The 23,272-nt window shown below is 45.3% G+C and overlaps 1 protein-coding gene across 1 annotated transcript in view; it reads left to right on the top strand.

The window, feature by feature from the left end:
• Positions 1-23,272, top strand: part of MEGF6 (multiple EGF like domains 6) — a 248,213-nt gene that overhangs the window by 121,417 nt on the left and 103,524 nt on the right. The window contains exon 5 of the mRNA XM_065421373.1: positions 13,810-13,932. Coding sequence (XP_065277445.1) covers positions 13,810-13,932 — 123 coding nt within the window. The remainder of the gene's footprint in view (positions 1-13,809; positions 13,933-23,272) is intronic.

Genomic DNA, 23,272 nt, shown 5'->3' with positions numbered 1-23,272 from the left:
AATTTGCCCCAGGCCCCCGGCCCTGGAGGGGCCCCCACGAGAATATAGTATTCTATAGTATTGCAACTTTTTTTTATGGAAGGAGCCCCCAAAATTGCTTTGCCCCAGGCCCCCTGAATCCTCTGGGCGGCCCTGCATTGCTCCCACTGAGCATGGATGCAGGAGAAAGTCAAGCCAGGGTAATTACTTCAGAATTTCCAGCAGAATATCATCTCTGTGAATTGAATCCTAACCTGGTCGGTACTCTGTTTGTACATTAAGAAAACAGAGAAGTCAACTGATTTCCCTTGCATATGCATCTTCAGAGATACCCCTACACATCACTCACACGTACATATTCAGACACCTCCAAAGATGTCTAAGGAGAGTGCTCCTTGGAGACCTCTGGAATTATGTGACTTCTCCCAACTAGGGTGGTGGCTTGATTTCCCCACCAGGGTTGGCATGGCATTTCCTCTCTGGAAATCACTGCCATTTTAGGATGCTGTTGCCTGCTTCACTGAATTTTTCTTGAGAACAGTGGGATCTTCTTCTTAGTCCATTCCAACAAAATTCTTTGCCAGCCTTGTTTGTTTCTTTTGGCAATTTGGATGTAATGAATGCACATTGTATTTTTCTAACTATACAAAGGCCAGTTGTGCTGCTCTGATGGTGCTTGGTTTTCCTAAACACACATTCATCACAAATATTGTTCCTGTAATTATTTCTAGTGGAATTAATGGAAACTAAACATTGTGGGACCAACGAGATTAAGCTCCCTGCTTGATATAAACAATGGCCAAAATAAGAGGAGGAGGCTTCTCAGTGCTGCCTCATCTCCAAACTACAGACCGTTTACACCCCTCCTCGTTAGCTACATGGCATACATATAGTAACTTTGTGTCACTGGTAGTTCTGAAAGAGTTTATATTCATGTATATGAAAGTAATGTGGAAGGAAATACCCAGCCGCTGCTTCAGTGGCCAGCAGCACAACAGTACTGATCAACACAAGCAGGTCCAAACTGCACTTCAAAGCTCCCCTAGAGGCTCAGGGCCTACAAGAATTGATACTTTGGCCATTCATCCCCACAACTGAGGACTGGTTCCACCTGCTATGACTAGGTTTTTCAAGGCATTGTGTGAGCAAATGTTCTGCCTACCCGCTGTCAGAGGAGGGATGGTCTTGTGGGTGAGGCACTGGACTGGAACTCAGGAGATCCAGGTCTTATTTCCATCTCTCCTACAGACTCCCCGTGTGCCTTTGGGTGAGCCACTTAATCGGGGATAATTTTCAAATTCTGTTGACTTTTAATGGGACTTAGGCTCATAAGTCATGTAGGCAGAAAACTTTACCCTTAATTTTTATTCTTAATTAATTTTACTCTTAATCTCTCTGTGTCTCAATTCCTTATCTGTAAACTAGGGAGAACAATCCTTCTTCCCATCCTTAGTCAGTCTGTCCATTTTGTCAGGTTAGGTTGTAACCTCTAATCTCTTATTATATGTATGTACAGTGCCATGCACACTGGGGCCTCTGGGCATTGCTGAATACAAATCATAACAACAATCTGACCAACTAGAGCAAATGAGAGGCTGCTCTGGGATGGAGAGCCCTGTAAGAGTCATAGGTGACCACAAAGAAAATGTCCAGTGTTTCAGTTCATACATTTTCTGGGCAGTTGGATTTTCTGTCTTGGCTAGTGAAACATGACGTACAATCAAGTTCACTGACTCTTGTTGATCTATTGTGGGTGCAGAGGGAAAGTGCTTAGTGAATTTAGTGTGGTTGAAAGGCTGACGGTCCTGGAGATAGAGGGCTTCTAACCTGAGGTTAGATACATGCTTCTCCATTCTGCCTCACCCCTGACCTGGAGGGACAGCTCCAAGGAGAAGAGGGTTGTTCAGTCTCCATAGCCCGTTCACTTTGGTTTCTTTGCTGGAATTTGGGAGGTGAGAGACAGGGAAAGAGGGGCTCTAGTCGGTTGAAATATTGCGAGGCATGTATCTCTTGAGTTTGAAAGGGATTGGTTAATGACTGAAAGTAGAAATGAAATGAAAACAAATGTAGAGAGCGCTCCCTAAATGCTGGTTCTCAGTTTGGACTGCCGTTGTGCTGTTCTTTTTACAGTAATACGTCTCCATGTATTGCCAGCCTCTGGAGACGATGTGATGCTCCGGGCCCTAGCCCCCCAGGGCAGCAATAGCTTTTCTTCCCGAACATCTTGCACCTGCAGTGATGTCTTTGAGAGGTCATGTTTATAACACAGGTTGTTACAGTGGAAAATGAGCTCCACAAAGCACAGGGGTGTCTTTCTCTCGTGGAGAGCAAATCATTTTACCCTTCCGGGCTCACTACAGGCTGCAGTCTGATTTGATTTGCTGTTGATTCTGTCAGATGCAGGCTAGACAGTGGGGTGGATTTAACTGTTTAATAGAGCCCCCCATCCAGGATCCTTATGTGCCTTCTGTGCCGCTCCAGCCCCTAGCTGTCGGCAAAGCTCAGGGGAGGCAAAAGGGAATCTCCCCCTGGCCAAGCCAGAGGAGCTGTGACAACCTGGTCTCCACTGGAAATCGCTACCACCTGGTCAAGCCACAGGAGCCATGCTGACCTGGTCTTATCTGGACCATATGTTGCCTACCCCATGCTAAGCTAGGAGGAGCTGAGTTGCTTTCAGGTAGTTGTCACCTGCTGGCTATGCTGGAAGCAGCAGTTCAGTTCTTATCAGGAAGCTCTTTGCAGGCATTGCAATGTGCCATCTTATCAAATGCTGGTGATGAATAATAAAGGTCCATTTTGGCTTCAGCCTTCCTTTTGGCAAGAGTTTGCATTGCAATGACGACTTTAGAATGTGAGGAGCAATAAAAGAGAAGCAGCTTTGGTGTCTTAGCATTCTGCATGGTTGCTAAACTGTGTGGCACAAGTACCAGCTACATGCACCAGTGAATCCCACCATGTTTTCAGCAGCAGCACACCCTAATTAACTCCTGAAGATATTGTCTTTGTGTGTGTGGTTTAGTGTGGGAAGAGAGGACTGGACGTCTGGAAACTTGGGTTCTAGTCTTGCCTCTGCAACCGACTCATTGTGTGAGCCTGAATAAGTCACTGAACCCCTCTTGTGCCTAAATTTACTTGTTGTAAAACAGGGATCATACTTGTCTGCCCAGCATGGGTTACCTATCTCACAGGGTCAGCATCTGCAATGCTCTTTGTGCTCCTCACATGAAAGGGACTGTAGAAGTGCAAAATATCATTAACGCTGACCCGGTTTGGCATAATGGGAGTTCCAGCTGTTCTCTCTGAAGTAGTTACAGGTATTGGATACACTCACAAAAGAAAGTAGTCACACAAATGCCTAGAAGTCTGGAAGAGAATGGAAAAGTTACTTCCAGATGGCTGAACTGACCTCTGGGGATGTGGGGGTAATCCAGGTAAGTTCCTTCAACTCAGGAAGAATGTCCTGCTAACAGCTACGTTCTTTGACCTGATACTGTAAAGCCACATCAATCCCCAGTACCTGTATTTTGTTATGTTGCTGAGATGTGGATCTCCTTCTGAGAGGCAAGTGACGGGTTTGATGGGTCTTTGTGTATCCATCCTCATCTATGAGTTTCTGTTACTTTGTGTCCCCCCTTCTCCCTACCCGCCAAAATGACAAGGAATACGATGTTTGTTACCACAGCTGCTCTCATTTATTTTGCACTCACTGGTCACAGGTCACATTCCATGCATTCAGAATAAAACATATGCCTCTACAGATCACATTAGGCACAATAATAATCATTCGCTTACTAACCATCCCAAACCACCAGATGGGGAACAGAACAAAACAGCCCCCCTGCCTCCAATAGCCAATCCAACCTGCCCAGGTTTGGGATCCTCAGCGCCTTTTAGTGATGATGCTCTGAGTTTGGGAATTTGGTTGAATTCCCAAAGCAGGAAAAATATTTGCTTGGGAAGGGGTTTCATTACAAACTTTTGTGCACCCCAAGTATTAGCCTCCCGCTGAAAGGAATGCACCATTTACTTGCTATGATGTGCACAATAGCATATTTGAAAAGTTTCAATATGTAAACAAAGGTGAAACCATTGTCTCCACTTTTTCTGGCCTGTTTTGATAAACGCTATCAGGGCCGGCTCTGGCTTTTTTGCCGCCCCAGGCAAAAAAGCCTCCGGCCGCCCCCCCGCGGGGGGGGGGGAGGGAGGCCGGAGCCCTGGGAGGAGGGCGGCGAGCCCCGGCGGGGGCTCCGCTCTCCCCCCGGCGGCCGGGGGGAGGGCGCCGGGGGGGAGGGCGGCCGGAGCCCTGGGAGGAGCCCTGCTATGGGGTGGGATAGGGTAGGGGACAGTGGGTGCCTTGTTGCTGAGCTGTTGGTCTTGGAAATGGGGGTGGGATCAGTGGGGCGGGGGATTGGGGTGCTGTGGGGTGGAACAGGGGCCCTGCCGTGGGGTGAGCAGGATGCCTGGGTCTATAGCAGTGGGTGGATGGGGGGCACACTCAGAGGCGGGGCCGTCCAGGAGAAGCCCCGCCCCCAGTCGGTGTCTCCCACTCCTCACAGGGAAAGCCCAGCAGGTTGGAACCGGAGCAGGAGCGGCGCCGGCAGCTGGCCCAGGGCGTGGCCCGCCTGCGTGGGGAGCTGCAGCAATTGGACCTGCTGGCCGGGGGGGAGGGCGGCGAGCCCCGGCGGGGGCTCGGCTCTCCCCCCGGCGGCCAGAGCAGCGAGCCCCAGCCGGGGCTCCGTTCTCCCCCCGGCGTCCAGAGCGCAGGGGGCAGGGCGGGGAGAGGGCGGCGAGCCCCAGCCAGGGCTCGCCGCTCTCCCCCCTGCGGCGGGGGGGAGGGCAGCCAGAGTGCCTGGGGGAGGGCAGCCAGCCCGGCCGTGGCCCCACTCTTCCCGGCAGCTGGAGCGCTGTGCCGCCCCCCTCCAGGTGCCGCCCCAAGCACAAGCTTGGTGGGCTGGTGCCTGGAGCCGGCCCTGAACGCTATGATCATTTTGCTGGCAGAACAGTGGTTCATGCTGCCCCAACATGTAAATGCAGGATTTGGGCAAATAGAGTTGCATTCAGAAAGCCTACTCTGGAATCTGGCAGCTGTGTAGAGTGAAATGTAGCATGCACTAGAGTTGGGAGGTAATGAATCACAAAACTGCAGGTTCTGCGATTTTTCTCTCTCTTTTTCAGACAATGGTATTTGGTAATCTGCTGAGGGCTGAATTAGAAGGGTCTGAGGGAGGTAAAAGGAAGGCCTCTTTGATCGCATGAACTTTGCTTATTTTACTTTATTTGGTCTCCTTTTCCAACACTGCCATATTTCAACACAGCTTCAGCCAAAAGACAAATGTCAAGTTGTCCCACCCCAAGTGATTTGTAAGTCTCACAATTTGTAAATTGTCAAAGGTTCAGAATGCATAGTGAATGTCTGAGATGAGAATAACAATTCCATATAAGCTGCAGACATCATTTATTAAATATAATTGGACAGCATCATAATAAAAAACAGAAATTACTCAGAGCAGTTCACCCCCTGAAATCTTCCTGTACAACTTGGAGCTTTTCTCGTTTATTCTTACTTACATTTTCCCATTCCCAAAACCTAATTTATTATAGGCTTTCACAGCCCTCATGTTTAATGTACTTAATTCTCCATTGGTTTTAAGAGGTAAACTTGACAGGTCAGGTCACTACAGACATCTGAATTTTTTTCTCTTGCTGTTATAAAAATAATCCACTGCCAGTGTTATAATGACTAAAGAACGCCACCCAAAGGAACGTCTTTGTGAATAGCTTTTCATGGACGGTCCAGAAATACTATGTCAGGTCCCAGGTTAATTCTCTTTGCAGGAATGTATATGTTGTAATAGTGAATGTGTTTCCACGCTGACATTTATGCATGCGTTTTCACCTTTTCACATTCATTTCCTTCCATTTATTTTAGCTTTTTTTCTATTCTTTGGCCTGCCTGCTGCAAAGTCCTTCCAGAGCTTGTGTGATTGCCTTCATCGTAACATCTTATACAGTTGACATGGAATGTCTGGCTCCACAGCAGAATGGTGTTCTTTTCCAGCATAACCCTGGCTTCTCGGTAGTTGTCATTCTTGAGAACGCAGTGCTTTCATTTCCTGAAAGTGCTCATTGTCTCACTTCCTGGGGGATTGTTTCTACATCTTTCTCTCTGTCACCTGTCTCATCTGTTTTATCTGTACAGCTCACATCACCACAGTATCTGAGCATCTTGTCTAGCTCTTACTTTGTCATCTAGGGATAAGCAGCGTTCTTGGGAGGAGCAGTTGTTTTGTTTTAACAGTGTTTCAGCTGTTGGACTGTTCTGATGTAGTAAATTCATGTGGAAGGAGCCATGAAATTTCTTCTAGTGATGGGGGATCTCAAACTTGAGGAGGATTGTGGTGAGTTTGGGTAAGCTCTCAGAGCTGCAGACGCTCCAGTTGAAGATTATTCAGTCCCCGTGGGTCTGCATATTTGGGCTGGAAATCTCACAAGAATAGGATACTTCCCAAGATGCCAGGTACTGCCTGTCATTATAAAAATACTGCAACTGCAGCCTTTGTCACAGATCTAGGAATGCAGCGCTAGTGCAGGAATGAAACATGCCAGGAGGACAGAGCTAAAGGAACATTGCATTTGGTTTGGTTCTAGAAGATGGGCTAAGTGTTCAGGCTGGGAGAATGATCATATTCTTCCTGACATGCTTTGCCCCGAGCCTTCCTTTCTTCCTGCAGTCAGAGCATTTCTTTGGGAATGTATCTTTTTACAGAGCTCTTGCAGTATAATTCATGGATAAAGGGGTGGAGTTTACCCACCAGCTGAAAATATCCAGACTAACTTCTGATTGTTAAACTGGAGAAGGGCCAAGAAGGCCTAGTTCAGGTTTTGGTTCTGCACAACCTCATCACTCAAGCTTTGTTTTTGCAGAACCAAGAAGCAGAGGTTGGTTTGGAATCTCAGTTTCAGTTCATCAAACTATCCAAATTTGGGGACAGGGGAGTTTCAGATGGAAAGTGGTGGGTTTGTCCCCTCTATATAAGTATACGACAGAAGCCTGGGTTTGAAGATTTGCAGGCTACATTAAAGACAGTAATAATTAAAATAGTGCATAAGAATTTCATCTTTATGCTGAAGTTTGTATATAACAAACAGCAAGAAATTTCCCCAAAGCATCAGAGATTCCACACATTGCAGTAATAACTAGCAGTTTAAAATAATAAGCGCTGAACAGAACTTGTGCACTGTTTTAAAGCTGCCACCAGGAGGCATCCATTTTACAACAAAAAGCAACATGGATGAGATACAGGAGAGAGATTGGAGCTTCTGACTTTGCAGAGGTGCTAAAGATTATGTGCGTGGAAGCTTCTCTCTGAATGCTTTTTACTGAGACACTGTGATTCGTGGTTTTGTCTGAATGTGACCAACTGGAGCTCAGTGCTCTTGGTTTGCCAGTTTATTAATTTTCCTAAAAATGCTGTCCTCAATAGTTTGCTAACCAGAGAAGCACTGCAGCCTACAACCCAAAGAATTGTAGGTTGCGATGCCTCACAGGTTAGCCAACTATAATGACAGTAGCATGAATCTTCTTAAGCAGAGGTGTAACGTTAAAATATAATAATAATTGAAGGTGCTATGGGCAAGTGCCTTTACTTTGCAGGATGATCTGTGTGCTTGATGTGATTACTGAGGAGTTGGTTTGAGTATTACCCCAAAATGTATACTCTTCTTTCTTTGGCATTTTGTCGTGGCTCTCATTTGGTGACATTCTGATTTGCTCCTGACATACAGCAGATGGCTAATGTAATCCGGCTGATAAGGCATTGGTGAGGCCTCATCTGGAGTACTGTGTCCAGTTTTGGGCCCCACACTACAAGAAGGATGAGGAAAAATTGGAAGGAGTCCAGCGGAGGGCAACAAAAATTGATTAGGGGGCTGGAGCACATGACTTATGAGGAGAGGCTGAGGGAACTGGGATTATTTAGTCTGCAGAAGAGAAGAATGAGGAGGGATTTGATAGCTGCTTTCAACTACCTGAAAGGGGGTTCCAAAGAGGAGGGATCTTGACTGTTCTCAGTGGTACCAGATGATAGAACAAGGAGTAATGGTCTCAAGTTGCAGTGGGGGAGGTTTAGGTTGGATATTAGGAAAAACTTTTTCACTAGGAGGGTGGTGAAGCACTGGAATGGGTTACCTAGGGAGGTGGTGGAATCTCCTTCCTTAGAGGTTTTAAAATCAGGCTTGACAAAGCCCTGCCTGGGATGCTTTAGTTGGGGATTGGTCCTGCTTTGAGCAGGGGGTTGGACTAGATGACCTCCTGAGCTCCCTTCCAACCCTGATATTCTATGATTCTAAGTGCAAGCCCTCAGCTTCCCAATATTTTGGCCTTGGAATCTTCGTTGGCAACTCTTTTGCATCTGGTACCTCTCTTGATGAGGAATCAGTTTTTGGACACCTGCATCATCCTGGATGTCAGCACGATGAATATCATCACATATCATGCACTCCCACTCTTATTGCAGGAATTTTATTCTAGTTACCAGAATTTGCAACTGTTCTTTATATTACACCTTACACCTTGCTCTGAATCCTGTTGTGGCAGTTAAGATCAGCTGAGAGGCTCTAAGCTTGAAGACTTTATGGCCAGAGGCAGGCTTCTTCAGTCAAAGATCCCAATTACTGGACTCTTCATCTCTTGGGTAACCCACTGGACCCCAAGTCTTGTGACCATCAAGGCAAATGACCTGAAGCACCTGCCTGTCACAGTGACCCTTGCTTAAAAAAAAAAAAAAAGTGAAACAAACAAGTTCAGAGGTGAAGTGAAAACCTAATTGTTTTACCAAGAATGTTTTTCATTACTCACTGTTACCTCTGTAAAGATGATACTATACGCATCTCAGTTTGTGTCTTATATACTAGTACCATGATGTCTGCCTAGAGAAACAAAACTGTGGCCTTTTATGAAGATTCTAAGATCTGCAAAGAACAGCGTTTAGAAGAGACAGAGTCAGCAAAGTCCTACCAGCTTGTCCAAAAGGAAGGCTCGCTTTTGGCTGCTGCAGGTTCTGTCTACAGACTTGCAGGATGCAAGTTAAAAGACTCAGTTGTAGAAATGTGAGCAGTGCCAAGTTGGGTCTTGCCACTAGATGAGAGAAGTTGCTGATTAAGTCCTTAAATTGACAGATACACCTGTCATCTCCATTCCTCAGACTGGAAGGTTGCAGAGAAGTCTTGGTTCTGAGTTCAGTTAATCTTCTTTTCTTTTCCCTGTGGCACATGCTGACTTTAGCAAGATTTCAGGTGGATCTATTTTGGAGCAAGTGACTTGTCTAAAATAATATATAATCATTAGCTCAGCCTAGATTTCATTAGCGTTTATTGTCTGAATGGTATATGCTGACAATGGACATCCAGCTGTCTGTGCATTACTCTTAAATGAACATTACAAAGCAAGAACAGAGTGACTTCCTTCCAAGGTGCAGTGTTTGATTTACCAGCAATAATGGTCCTGGCCTTAACTTGTATCCAGTAACCAGGGCAGGCACCAGGCACCCAAGCACGTGCTTGGGGCGGCACCTGGTAAGGGGCGGCGGGAGGAGCGCGGCGCGGCATTCCACGGGGGGGGGGGGGGTGCTCCGGCGGCGCTCGGCGGGGGGGGCAGCGCTCGGCGGGGGCGGGCTCCGGGGGGGCAGCGCGGGGCTCGCGCTGGGGGGAGGGGTTTCCGGCACGGGGGGCGGGCTCCGGCGCGCGGCAGTCGGCGGGGGGGGCGGCGCTGGAAGGGGGGTTCCGGCGGCGCTCGGCAGTGGGCGGGGGCGGGCTCCAGCGGGGGGGGGGGGGGGGGGTTCCAGCGGCGCTCGGCGCAGGGGGGGGTGGGCTCCGGCGCGCGGCGCTCGGCGGGGGGGTGGCGCGGGGGGGGGGGGCAGCGCTCTGGGGAGGGGTTTTGGCGGGGGGGGCGCTCGGCTGGGGGAGGGGCTCGGGGGCGGCGCTTTTTTTTGCTGCTTGGGGCAGCAAAAAAGCTAGAGCCGGCCCTGCCAGTAACTTGTCAAAGAACTATGCCTTACTTTGGCTTTTGATACAGATGATGAGCTTGGAGTCAGATTAATCAAAGTTAACTGCAGTGTGTGTAGAAATGGGCTTCCCACTCCTGCAGGCAGGTGAGCATGCCCTCTCAGCTCCGGGTGTGCGAAGGAAAATGAGTTAGCTACAGTAGCCGAAGGAAATGTACAGAGTACAGTTTGCAGCTCATGATTCTGACTTCCAGACCAAATGCCTTAAAAACCATACTGGTCTCCTTTTTTTCTGACAGGTTTAAGTAACACATTCTCTTTACAAAGCAAAGAACTAGCTGCTTGAACCCAAATACATTTTTTTAATGTCTTGTTAAGTGCCAAATGTCAAGAATTTCATAGTGAACCAATAAATCTCTTTAAAACCTCCCCACACATTTCAGATGTCTGATCGGAACATAACATCTCCAAATTTGGGTTTGTTTTGGATTCTGTAGCTGAAAATATGAAATGTCCCAGTATAGCCAGGGTAGAATATTCGTTTTCTTTTAGCCACGATGTAGAGTCTCCTAAAAATCTCCCCTGCAGCCTATTTGCACAAGCCACTTTAGAGGTTGCTGCAGAATTTGGTGCCTCTGAACTGGTATGGGGTATTACTCCTGGGTGCACCCATAGTATGGGAAGGTCAGGATATATGCAGTGACACCTGTACAAGGGAACACATTGCTGTTTGGTAACCCTCTATCTAAGCAACCATGTTAAATTATCTTCAAGGTTTCCACTATGGTTTGTTTGATTTTTCACTTAAATTCTCACTTCTGCTAGGCAGTTGATTTTTGCTGGTCCCTTAGTTGTTGGCTGCAGGTTGCAGAGAGATTTAAGTATGAAATGGCTTTTAATATGAGGTTCTATAGCAGTCTTATATGTTGTACATTAGGAACATTGGCAGCTCATGAAGATAGTCTGTTGGTTTGAAGTAATTAAAGTAACTTTCACATATTTCAGTGAGCCATGAAAATGTTGCACTACAGAAAGCAACTCCGGCACTTACTTAAGAGGATGGGGCGTGCAGCCAGATGATGGCTTCCAGAGGGATTATGGGGAGGATGGTGCCTCAAAGTTCGGGGAAAGGGATGTGTAAACTTCAGCTGATTTGGGGCTCTGATTCTTAAATCTGTTTCTGATTCTGACAGCTGGGCATTACTTTATGCCCACAGAGTTTCTTCTGTGCCATTGGCCTATACCACACAGTTCAGTTAAAGAATAGTGTCATCTTGTCTTTAGATAACAGACGAACCAAAAAGAAGAATGGTGCTTTCCCCTTCTCTCAGTTGGTAATCACTCAGGAATTGTGGGTGCAAATTTATCATAATGGTTCTGCCTTTTCTTCAACAGAGGATTAAAGAGTTTGCTTTTAAAAGCTGACACACAAGTTAAACTATGTTGGGTAAGTAATGACATTTGGTGTCAGAAAGACACTCTCTCTTGTCTGTGGGAGTATTTGCTGAAATGACCAGCAGCTGCCAGCTATTCAGTGAAAATGATTCCCTATAGGTTGCCGGCAAGAAATAATTCAGCAGAATGTAATGTAAGAGATACCACACACTGCTGAAGCTTATTAAACAAGCTACACATGAAACTTGATGGCATCCAGAACTGATCTGGAATTAAAGGTCTGAAAATTGGTATTGAGTATAAAAGCAGAAATGGTAGATTCTGAGAGGGTGAGATGGGCTTTTTGCTTGTTTTCTTTGACAATGCGAGCAAAACGTGCAAAATTATCTTGGAAACCAGCCTTTTGATTTGGGATGATTAGTCTCTCTTATTTTTTTTATTTTTTTAAACTCTGGACTCCTAGTAGTTGGTGAGAGATGGATTCATTTTATCCTTTGGGCTTCCCATGTCAGTAAAGATTTCTGCTTTTTTTTACTCTTTGTCATGTGTGTTTTTGAAAGTTCCTGCTATGCGTCATTTGACGATGGATTTCTCCTGCTTCCTTCATGTCACCTCATTAATAATTATCCGTGATGTGTTGTGCATGAGCATTTGAATGGGCTCATTAGACTATTCAAAGACTCCAGTGGGGTCAGCCATGTGACTACCTGCTGTGATCTCCTCTTCCATGTGGAAGACTCAGTTTTCATGCTACCCTGTGCCTTTCACTCTGCTGGGCCTTTCATAGATTCATAGCTCATAAGGCCAGAAGGGACCACTGTGATCATCTGGTCTGCTATGCTCCACCCCACCCCACCCCACCCCACCCATATAATACAGGCCATAGGATGTCCCAGAATTAATTCCTATTTGAACTAGAACTTTAGGAGCTGGGAGTGCCTGTTGGAGGCCTAGAGAACTGCTGGTCACAAGGAGTGCCTCTCTGGTGAAGTGCTGGTGAAATATACACATGAAGAAGTTGGCATCCGATCAGAGGCGGTGTTAGCCCACTGGGGCCGCAAGCAGGAATATTTGGCCTCTCCCAGCACATAAAAAGTGAATAGCGGGCCCCCTTGAGCTGCTCAGGGCCCTAAGCAATGGCTTAGTCTGCTTATGCCTCGCACCGATTCTGCATCAGATCATCAAACGGTGGTGCATAAAAAAATTGAGACCTTCCAAGAGTCATTGTTGCCCTATTGGATACTGGTATGCAAAAAGGGTCATTGTTACTTAGGGATTTATCTGTGATGCCATAGTCATCTGCATGATGATGTCACAAGAAGAAAACTGCAACCTCAGATGAATAATAAGCAACAAAGGTGGGGTGGAAAGGGGGTTGAAATAGAAATACAGAAAATACAAAATATTGTTCAGTTTTCTCCATAAGAGGATAGTGGGTGTTTAACAAGTTTGGCTGAGAAGTAGCCAACTCCTGCTAACCAGTTACTTTGCTACATCTCATCCTTCCTTAGTTCTACATAAATGCTCCCTTTCTTTATGCGTATCAGCAAATTAGTCATTTTGGGCAGGTCTGGAAACTGAAACCTCTTTGATCGGGGGATTTTGGTATTAAGGAATTATTGCAATTCTTATAGTTTTGATATTTTCTGTTATTAACAGTGCTCTCTGGTTTGAACTCACGATTGTTTAGGTTATGTCATAGCTGCAAGTATAAATTACAACATCACAATAGCACTTTATCCTCTTTTAATATGGCAATAAACAGGAGAACTGTTTCATAGGACAAGACTGATGGTCCATAAGGTCTGGTGTTTGTGGCTATTTCTGAATGTTGCAGTGAAAGCCTTAAACCTTCTACATTGCAGCTAACTGTGAAATTTGATTACATGATGGGAAGTTTCTTGCTCTTTCAACTGGTGACCAACTGAAATACGAGGATTGCGAATCCTTGTGGTTTTTATCCTGGATCTCTTCTTACTCATGCAAATATCTGATCCTTTTTAAAAATAACGTACAAGGCTATTTTCAAACCTTGAGTCATAAATTGCTTTTGCAAAATACAAAGGTGCACCCATTATCCCAGTCTTTAATTTTTCATGCACAAATGGGTATTACTGGGGGAAACAGGATATATGTGAGTGTAAATATCTCTGTGCATGCAAACACATGTACTGCATGTTCGGTGGGGAAAGTACCTATTTCGTAGCAACATTTTAAGCTTTAAAATGTATCCCTTAGCATGCACTCAGGAGAATTATTTTGTACAGTTTACCCTTTATTTTTTTTACTATTGGCACTAGATATCTAATTAAAAAATAAAAAAGAGAGATGTATATGGAACAGATACACACTTTTATTTTACATTAATCATCCTTCTGGTCTGGCTCTCTACTAAAATCTCTCACATTTCCCCCCAATTTCTCATCTCTTTCAGATGTCAATGAATGCGAAGCCAGCAATGGTGGTTGTGAGTCCCAGTGCTGCAATACGATTGGGAGCTTCTACTGCAAGTGCCCCGATGGGCTGAGGCTGAAGGGAGACGGGAAGGCGTGTGGAGGTAGGAATGGGATGACAGCCTGCTGGCGTGGGCCAGCCATTGGGGGCTTTGATGAATTCCCTTGGCTCCTACAGCTGCATGTATGTTACAAAGAATTGCATTGTAGCCTTAGAACTTCTGAAGTTATAAAGCTAGGCCTTGCTAAATTTTATAACAAAGTTATGCTTAGAGATTTTTACAGAACAGATCGGATCTCTCTGTGATTTGTAGAGTAAGAATCAGCTGTTGGAGTGGGTGCTTTTAAGTGTCTGTCTGGTGTGTTGTGTGCCCTTCTTCTGCTGTTCAGAACCCTTACCCCTCTTCTTCTGTACAATCCAGCTGTATTTAAAATACGGTCTTCCACACAGATTGTATCTCAGGATGATTTGCAAGATAAATAATAGTGTAGATGGTGTGTGGTGGGGGGTAGGAATAATAGGGTTTAGGGATGTTGGATGGGGGTTTGTGAGGGAGGTGTGTATGGTCTGGAGTAGTACTGTGTGGAGTGTGTAGGAGAGACTGGGCGTATTTTGGGGGTGGGGTATGTGATTGCGCATGGAACAGTATAGTTGTTCCCAGTTGATCCCAGACCCCTGGGATCATCCCGCACTCTGGTAGAATTCTTTCTCTTTTTGTAATTTCAGGATGCAAAATAAGATTTTAATTATATTGACATCCAACACCCTCCCCTCATGAGAAGGAATAGGAGGAAATCAGGTTTAGGTTTAGTATATTGGATGGGACCAAGCGTGGGACTTTTGTTTTCCTTTATGACAACAATTGTAACTAGGAGAGCAAATACAAAACATACACCAGTTACATGCTCCATAGATGATTGATTGCAGCTTAACTGCTTGGTTTCACTTATACACTCAATTACAGTATGTCTTTTATTCCTTCACCTAGGGTACCTTCCATCTGAACGCCTTTTCTGGCTACTGGGAGGCAGCAATGGTATCTTAAATTTCAGCCAGATTTCCAAGGGAATGAAAGGCCATTAGCCGAGAGAGGCCATCTAGTATCTCTCTCTCTCTGTCGGACAACATGTTATTATCTCACTCCTAATAGAACTTGCTTTTGTGAAGTGAAATCACTGCAAGCTCTCTCTTCAGGAATGTAACGGTTCTGTTTGTGCCCATTCCCAGCTGTGTCCCGTCTGTGAGAGGAGAAGGGCTGTTTGTGGTTTCAAAGCATTTTAGGCTTCTTGACAATGTTTTGGAAAACTTTTGCGCTGAGCTGGTTTTAAGTGGACAGATTTGTTCTGATTATTCAAGGAAAGGGGGAAGTATGCTCGGAAAACAGGTTGTTTATATTTGTAGTTTAAAGAAGCCTGCTCTTATTAAATAACAATACTCTGCAGTATTCTGCACTAATGCTCCCAAGTAGGGAAGCTAGCACTAGTAATGTAATTTATCAATTATATTGCAGTACTGACAACACCACCAGTTGGGACAATTGCTGAAAGAACATTTTCTTTTATTGCAATAAGGCAGACAGACTTGCTAATTATTTTAGCTTGTTAAATTTCCTTGAGTCTCTTCAGCTAGGTGAGAAAGAGAGCAATGCAAAATATGTGAATTTGGAAAGATTTCAAGTGAACTTCGGTGGGGTTTCTAATTTTGGGGAGAAATTTATGGTTTTGAGTGGAAATCTGGCATAATTTGATACCTCATTCTGGGGTGGTTGGATGGTGATCAGTGAGCGAGAAGCCTCTGTTGAAATATTTCTCCATTTCTTTCCATTTCCTACTAATTTACAGCATGGTGGCTGAAACCTAAAACACACATCCTGGAAAGGCATAATTGCCTTGAGTTTTCCAACATCAAATCCAGACTTGAATAAAACAATCTTAAATCAGCCAGCACCTTTGAGATTTTAGAGTAAGTTAACAGGCCTCAGAACGGAGTCTGTGATGCCAAAGAAAAGTCTTCTCTGTGCCAGGACTGAAATATCCATTCCTTTTACCCACTTCCACATAAAATGCTCCTCTTACAAGTGCTCGCCTATTCCTTCCCCCCGTGACTGACACGCCACTTGGCTCCACCTAAACAGTGGTAAACTTGCACTGGCCTTCTTTGAAAATTGAAACTCTCCTTGACAATGGGCATGGGAATGGGAGCAGTATGTCAAATGACGGGGCATCCAAAATATGGGATGTTGTGGATTCATGTGTAAAAGCTGCTCCTATACAGAAATATCCAGCTAAGTTGGCATTTCTAATGTCCAGGTGTCAAGTTTATCTTCCTTTGAACTGGTGAAGCTGTACTGGTGCTAGAGCAGCTGTGGGAAATTAGAAAGAAAATGTGAGCATAGACCCAGCCATGGTATCTAAATGCTTGAATAGAAAATCCAATTTCATCTTACTCTCTGCTTGCTTACTACAGTCAAAGTCCCTGTCCCATCCCCTTCTGCCTGTTTGCTATATATATTTGCTCTTGTTTTTATGTTGATATTAAAAAATGCCCTTCAGCAAGGGTCCAAGCCATTAAAAACTACTAGCTGACACCCCTTTTGCCATCCCCTGCTGGGAATTCCTTGTCTCATGTCATTTCCTAATAACCATTTCATACTGGCTGGACACAGAATGTCATTTTAATGCTCCTCAGAGAGTGGCAGGGTCTGTCCAAAGTCATGTAGCCTTCTGTTCAGCATCAGTACTGTCATCTCTTCTAAAATTGTGTCTGAGGGGAATGTTACATTTTTGTGTTTAGATTACCTTTGGAATAGTAGTTTAAGCACGCGATTGAGGGTACTACAGAATGTGACTATAATGGACAGCTCCATAGCCAGTAGGAAGAATTAATAGATAATTCTACAGAGGCCTGGTGGTAATGCTCAACTTCCAAGAGGATTAGTTTTCTCATTTTCTACCGTGTTAGTACCTTAGTACCAGTCCACACCGTGGTTTAGGCATGAATCATTATGTTTAGAAGGAGGGTTTGATAGGTCCATGACTTCACCCACAGAGTAGCCCAGCCAGAAGTTAGAGTCCTAACAACTAGATTTTAAAGGACAAGCTCTCTTTCCTCTACCCACACACTCCTGATGTCATTCAGTCATCCAGCATAAGTGCTCAGTTTCTGGGCACAATCAGTAGCATGGACATCTAAAATGATACCAGTTGCACGCACAGAGGTGGGAAAAGGCTGTCTGGTTTGAGGCTAGGATGAAAAATCAGGCTTTATGGGTGAATCCTGGCCCTATTGAAGTCAACGGGAGTTTTGCCATTGTCTTAACAGGGCTGGGATTTCACCAAAAGTGTATATCTTACATTGTTCCCCATCTTCCACTTTGAAGTTGCTATTTCCACAAAATAGGCAAAGAGATACACATTTGTAATAGTCTAGGCCCCAAAGTAAGCCTCAGTCATATGGACATTTCCCCCTTAGAGCTTGAATTCGTTATCATTATACAGCAGGGGTGGGTAAACTTTTTGGCCCAAGGGCCACATTGGGGTTGCAAAATTGCATGGTGGGCCGGGTAGGGAAGGCTGTGCCTCCCCAAACAGCCTGGCCCCCGCCCCCATCCGACCCCTCCCACTTCCCGCCCCCTGACTACCCCCCTCAGAACCCCCCGACCCATCCAACCCCCCCTGCTCCTTGTCCCCAAACCGCCCCCTCCCGGGACCCCCGCCCCTAACCGCCTCCGGGACCCCACCCCCATCCAACCCCCCTGCTCCCAGTCCCCTGACTGCTCTGACCCCTCTCCACACCCCCTCCCCTTGACAGGCCCCCTGGGACCCCATGCCTATCCAACCGCCACTGTTCCCCGTCCCCTATCCACACCCCCGTCCCCTGACCGCCCCCCAGAACCTCTGCCCCATCCAACCGCTCCCTGTCCCCTGACTGCCCCCCAGGACCCCCTGCCCCTTATCCAACCCCCCCGGCCCTGGCCCCCTTACCATGCCGCTCAGAGCAGCATGTCTGGCAGCCGCACCGCCTGGCCAGACCCAGACACGCCGCCGCGCTGTGCGGCAGGAGTGCGCAACCGCCCGCACGGTAGCGTGGCTGCAGGGGAGGGGCCGGGGGCTAGCCTCTCCGGCTGGGAGCTCAAGGGCTGGGCAGGACGGTCCCGCGAGCCAGATGTGGCCCGCAGGCCGTAGTTTGCCCACGTCTGTTATACAGCCTGTAGTTTTCTACTAGAGCTAAACTCTCCCCCCCCCCCCCCTCGGAAATTATCTGCTATACTAGTTCTGCATGTTTGGAATGGCTGGACCTCAGTGTCAGACTATTGCAAGAGATTATTTGCTAACCAGAGCCAAGAATTAGCTGTATTTTTTCTGAATATATGCCAATCCCAGCACTAGCTGAAATTGTATGAAATGGACACCTTTACCAAGTTCTTACAGCATTAAAAATATAAAGAAAACATATTTTCTTTAGTAAGAGTTAAAGCACCCAACTCAGCATGTGATATTGATATATTAGTATTGTCACATGTTTTGTGGTAGAATTATCAGTTTACTGCACTTATTTGCTTAGTGGGAGAAAGCAGAAACTATTCAAAGTAATTAATAAACATTATTGACATACTGGGAGAGAGCCAACTTAGTGAACATTGATTTGGACATTGAGGAATTTTTGAGAAAAAATGTTGCATCCTTGCCAGTTTGGTGTATTTGTCATGTTTTGTTTAAAATAGCTGAAAAGTATTTCCTGGCTTGTTACACACACTATCAAGATGTGTGAAATAAACAGCTTTGTCCTTATCTGAGCCAAGTTAAGGCATTTTGAGTTTCCCCAGTATTCCCTGGACAAGGTTTAGTTTCTCAGATGATTAAGGGGTTCATGATACTGGTGGGAGTGAACCACAATTACACTCTCTAGTACAGACCATGTGGTGCTGTTATACAATACAGATGGGCAAAATGGTTTGGCTAAAATTAAAATTGACATGAACCTTTGCCCCAAACATAGACTCAACTAAACTTTTTTTTTGTTTTTAAATAGCTGGGACCATAAAGGGCAGACGTTTCATGAGTGAGTCTATTCCTATGGCATTTCCAGTCCTGTCTAAACTGACAGGTGCTGGAAATGTCACAAGTCTCTTATGATATTACCAATCCAATTTCCACTCTAACGTGGTTTCAATAATCTCCTCATCCAAAGTTTTTGGGACTGACTCGCCAAAATTTTGACCCTTGTGTGGTCACTTATATCTGTTCAAAGTGGGTTCTGATTTGAATGGTGTTACACAAAATTTGCAGTCACTTTGCTCAGGTGTAATATTGATGCTTCCTCTGGGTTCCCAAGACTGAGAGTCACCCCATTGCCTCTTTTTTGTAATTTCTGCATGTCAGCTCCTGGACACCGCCAGCCTCTCTGCCACTCAAACACTAGCCTCAGAGTTCTGCCAGCACTTACTTTGCCTTGCAGGTATCAAAAGGTGCACCCCAGCCCCCGAACCCGTCTAAGTGCATTCCCTGCAGTGTTCAGCTCCCGTTGCTGGACACTCACAATAATTAGCAGGTTTGCTTGTTTGATTCAACTGAGGAGTCACACGTGGCTTAATAACACAGCACCGAGATGTATTTATAATAAAAACAAGAACAAGTTTAATAACATAGAACAGAGAATCAAAGACTCAAATGAGTAGTGGGTAAGAATATTAGAACCAGCATGCTTACATACGAAACAAAAGGATAACACTCTTCTTGGAGTCTAAATGTAACTTTAACACACTAAAATCCTTGTCTGAAGTAAGTTCTCATCTCAAGCAACTTCCCAGCATCACCAACCAGCATGGTTGGGATCCACCATTCATGGATGCACAAAGTGTTCTCTTTCTTGTTTCCTCAGTGATAGATAACCGGGTGCTGTCCCTGTCCGCACAGAAATAGTCCAGAAAACTTTTGAAGTGTGTCCTTTTGAAGTGTACCACCAGATAAGTCTTCTCCCTCTTTGCTTTTTTCCCCTCTGTACTCTTTGACTTCACAGGGTTCTGTTGACTTGGAATGTAAATGTAGCTCCCATTGTATCTGGCATACAGTGCTTAATTTATGACACAGAAAGGGATAGGTGAATAGACATGCTTTGTCTGACAGAAAACCCAATTCTGAACTCTGCTTTGTTTCATTTTCATTGTGTGTATATAGAACTCCTTATACAGTGTCCGTACATATCCTTTGCAATGATATTTATAACCAGTGTGTCACTGGCTTTCATTTGACATCGTACAAGACACTATTTATGGATAAATACCATGAAAGCGGTGTGTTAGGTGTAGTGAGTTTGTCAGGCCTGATACAAGTCACTTTTACAAAACAGTGAACCCTTTGCCACTTGGCATTGAGGGGCTCTGAGAGTCACAGTAAATAATTATATGAAGGACAAAATAGTGACGAATAATGGTGCTTGTGTTGAGCTCATCAGCAAAAATTCTTATTCCTGTGGCAGGGTGTGTACTCTGCCTTATCTGAAGCAGTTTAAATTTACTCTTATTTGTACATCAGAACTAGAAATCACCTTCAAATACCCCGTTTGTTAAGGGATATGTAAAGAAGAGTTAATAGGCCTAGATCCATTATTATAGGGGTTTTTTAAGTAAAGGCACAAGAGACACAAAGAGATATTTAAAGTTTGAAACTTGCTTTTCTTACTGAAAATCCTGTTGGACTTCGAATAAAACAATCTGGGCTCCAAAGTGTGAGGGGCTCAGCATCCTGTCCTCCTCCTTGGTTCCACGTTGGACACAGAGGTTCCCAAAGTTGAGATGGAATTTGCATCTTTGTTGAGAATATCCTGAGAGCATGAGCCACGGGGGCAAAGGCCATTGTTTTACTGTCTGCATCTGTGACTTGATTAATGGCCCTTGCGATATTTTGGTGACACCAAATCGCAGGCCCCTTTGGAGTCTTCCCCTTTGATGTATCTGTTAGACAAACAGCCACACAATAACATCAGCGGGGTTTGGGGTAGAGGTGAAAACTCCAGGACTTGATGTTTGTGTTCAGGGTAGGAAACTTTACGAAAAACACTTGAATCCCAACGATCTGCTCTGAGGACTTGGCAGCCCCTGTTACAGATGTAATTTAATTCTTGGGGAAACACGTCCCTCACGCTAACTAGTATTGGAGGGATTTGTTATGTTGAGTCACTCATGGTAAAAGATGTAGAAAATGAAAAATGCAGTTAAAAGAAAAAAAAAAAGAGGAGAAAAAAGTCACTCCTTTCGTCCCACACTGGAGATTGATTGGTTAATGGGTGGGATCTCAGAAACAAGGGTGCAGGCTTTCCTCTGACCCAGAAGGAATGGTAAGAATTTCTGGGAAGTGATTGGCTGTCCCAGAGTTTGACTGACTTATTGACAAGTTGAGAAGATCTTCCATGGATACGTGATCTTTCAATTAACTCCTGCCATCTGGCATGTGATTCAGTCCCATCAGAGGACTGAATTAGAAAGAGCATTTCTTTTTCACAGTTAAGAAATAGTCTCTGTTTAAAATGAGTTCACCACTGGTGTTTGGGTCTGGTTTGGCAGCCCTGAGGACTGAAGTCCCCGTATCCACGGAACAGGTACAGCACAAGCAGTAGCGGTGCATATGTGCCCATACTGTTTTCACCTGTGGTCTGGGGGGAGCATGTCTAGACAGAAGAGCTTCCATAACTTATGCAGTCCTGGGTACCTCTGCTGAGACTAGCAACAACAGAGCCATATAGTGCTGTGGTGTACCCAACTATGAACTACACAGAGGTTGCCAAACTTACTTCATTATTCGTGTTGAATAACAACCACTCATGGTGCCAACTTTCACCTCTATGGACATGAATTGAATTTGATCTGGTGACAGAATGCTGAGAGTAACTATATCTCATAACAATCCCATAGTGATCTCACCCCACCAAAAATATCTAACCTATTTTAGGTGCGTATTGTAAACATGGTATGGAGTGTCCTTAATCTGTTGCGTGTAGTGGCAGAAACCGAGACGTGGCTGATCATGCCTTGTGGTTGAAGCAGTGGAAGTTGGGCCTAGTTGTCTGTGCGGTGGCAGTCAGGCTGGAAACTGGAGCCAGAATCAGGAGTGAAGAGTGGGATTGGAACAAGGCAGGTGTAGGGCTGGACGAGGCTAAGGTCTATAGAATCCGTCACCACTGTCAGGCAGGGGAGAATTCCGAGCTATGAAGTGACGCTGGGTGGATGGAGCTGCTGTCTCTCCTGGGATGCTTATATACCTGCCCTGAGAGTGAGCAGACCAGCTCCTGGCTTGTGGATTGGCTGAGACTAGAACAGGAACGACTCATTACTGCATGTGGCTTAATCAGGCTCTAGTTCAGGACGACTCATCACCTCACGTGTAGGGTGACGATAATTATAGTTATTATAGTTATATTATAATTCTATCATGCCTTCAAATATTTCTATAAATATTATTCTGTTTCCTTTTTGAATGTACTATGAATGGTGGGTTACTCTTTGGAGCATTTAATATCTCCATCTGTATGTTGCATTAACACAGATTTTTGCATTGTATGGGGGGGGAAAAAAACAAGTCCTTGCCTCTTTACAGCAATTCTTTAGAGATTTGGCAGGCTCTACTGAGTAAAAGTTCCCCTTTGAGGGATCAATATCAACAGGTACTGTCAGGGCCGGCTCCAGGCACCAGCTTGTCAAGCAGGTGCTTGGGGCGGCTGCTCAGGAGAGGGGCGGCACGTCCAGGTATTCGGCGGCAATTCGGCGGACGGTCCCTCACTCCGCCTGGGAGCGAAGGACCTCCCGCCGAATTGCCGTTGCAGATCGCGATCGCGGCTTTTTTTGTTTGTTTGTTTTTTTGTTTTGGCTGCTTGGGGCGGCCAAAACCCTGGAGCCGGCCCTGGGTACTGTTGTCACTACATAATGTTGTGTAATAGCAGATAAAGTGGCTGTTTCATCTTACAAATTCTCTTTCTGATCAATTGCCATTTTCAGTTCAAATAGCAGCCAAATGCCCTAACATGCTCCCAAACTGGGTAAGTAAAAAATCTTCATGAAGCCATGTTAGAGGAGGCTTCCCTTTGTAGTCAGGTGAAAACAATGCTGATAACAAGCAGGTAGCAGGGTGCTAGGTTGGTTTCTCATCCAACCTTAGGTTTAATTTTCTAAGAGCTGTTCTACTCAGGCTGTGCAACTGACTATGTGGGGTAAAATCCTGGCCCCACTGAAGTCCATGGGACTAAGTTTTGCCATTGACCTCAATGGGTCCAGAATTTCACCTCTGGTCTTTAGCTAGAAGGGTTGTTGGAAAAACTAAGTTCTTGTGAGTATTGCTAACAGAATGTCTGCTACACACAACCATATTTAAAAGTCCCCATGCTAGCAATAGCCCATGTTATTGGTAGCAGAGCTGAGTGAATAATTTATTTTTCGGTTTGGTGGCAGAACT

Source organism: Emys orbicularis, chromosome 22 (assembly GCF_028017835.1).
Source record: "Emys orbicularis isolate rEmyOrb1 chromosome 22, rEmyOrb1.hap1, whole genome shotgun sequence".
NCBI classification, from domain to species: domain Eukaryota; kingdom Metazoa; phylum Chordata; order Testudines; family Emydidae; genus Emys; species Emys orbicularis.
The sequence above is the reverse complement of the archived record's forward strand: the minus strand, read 5'-3'. Positions and strand labels throughout refer to the sequence as shown.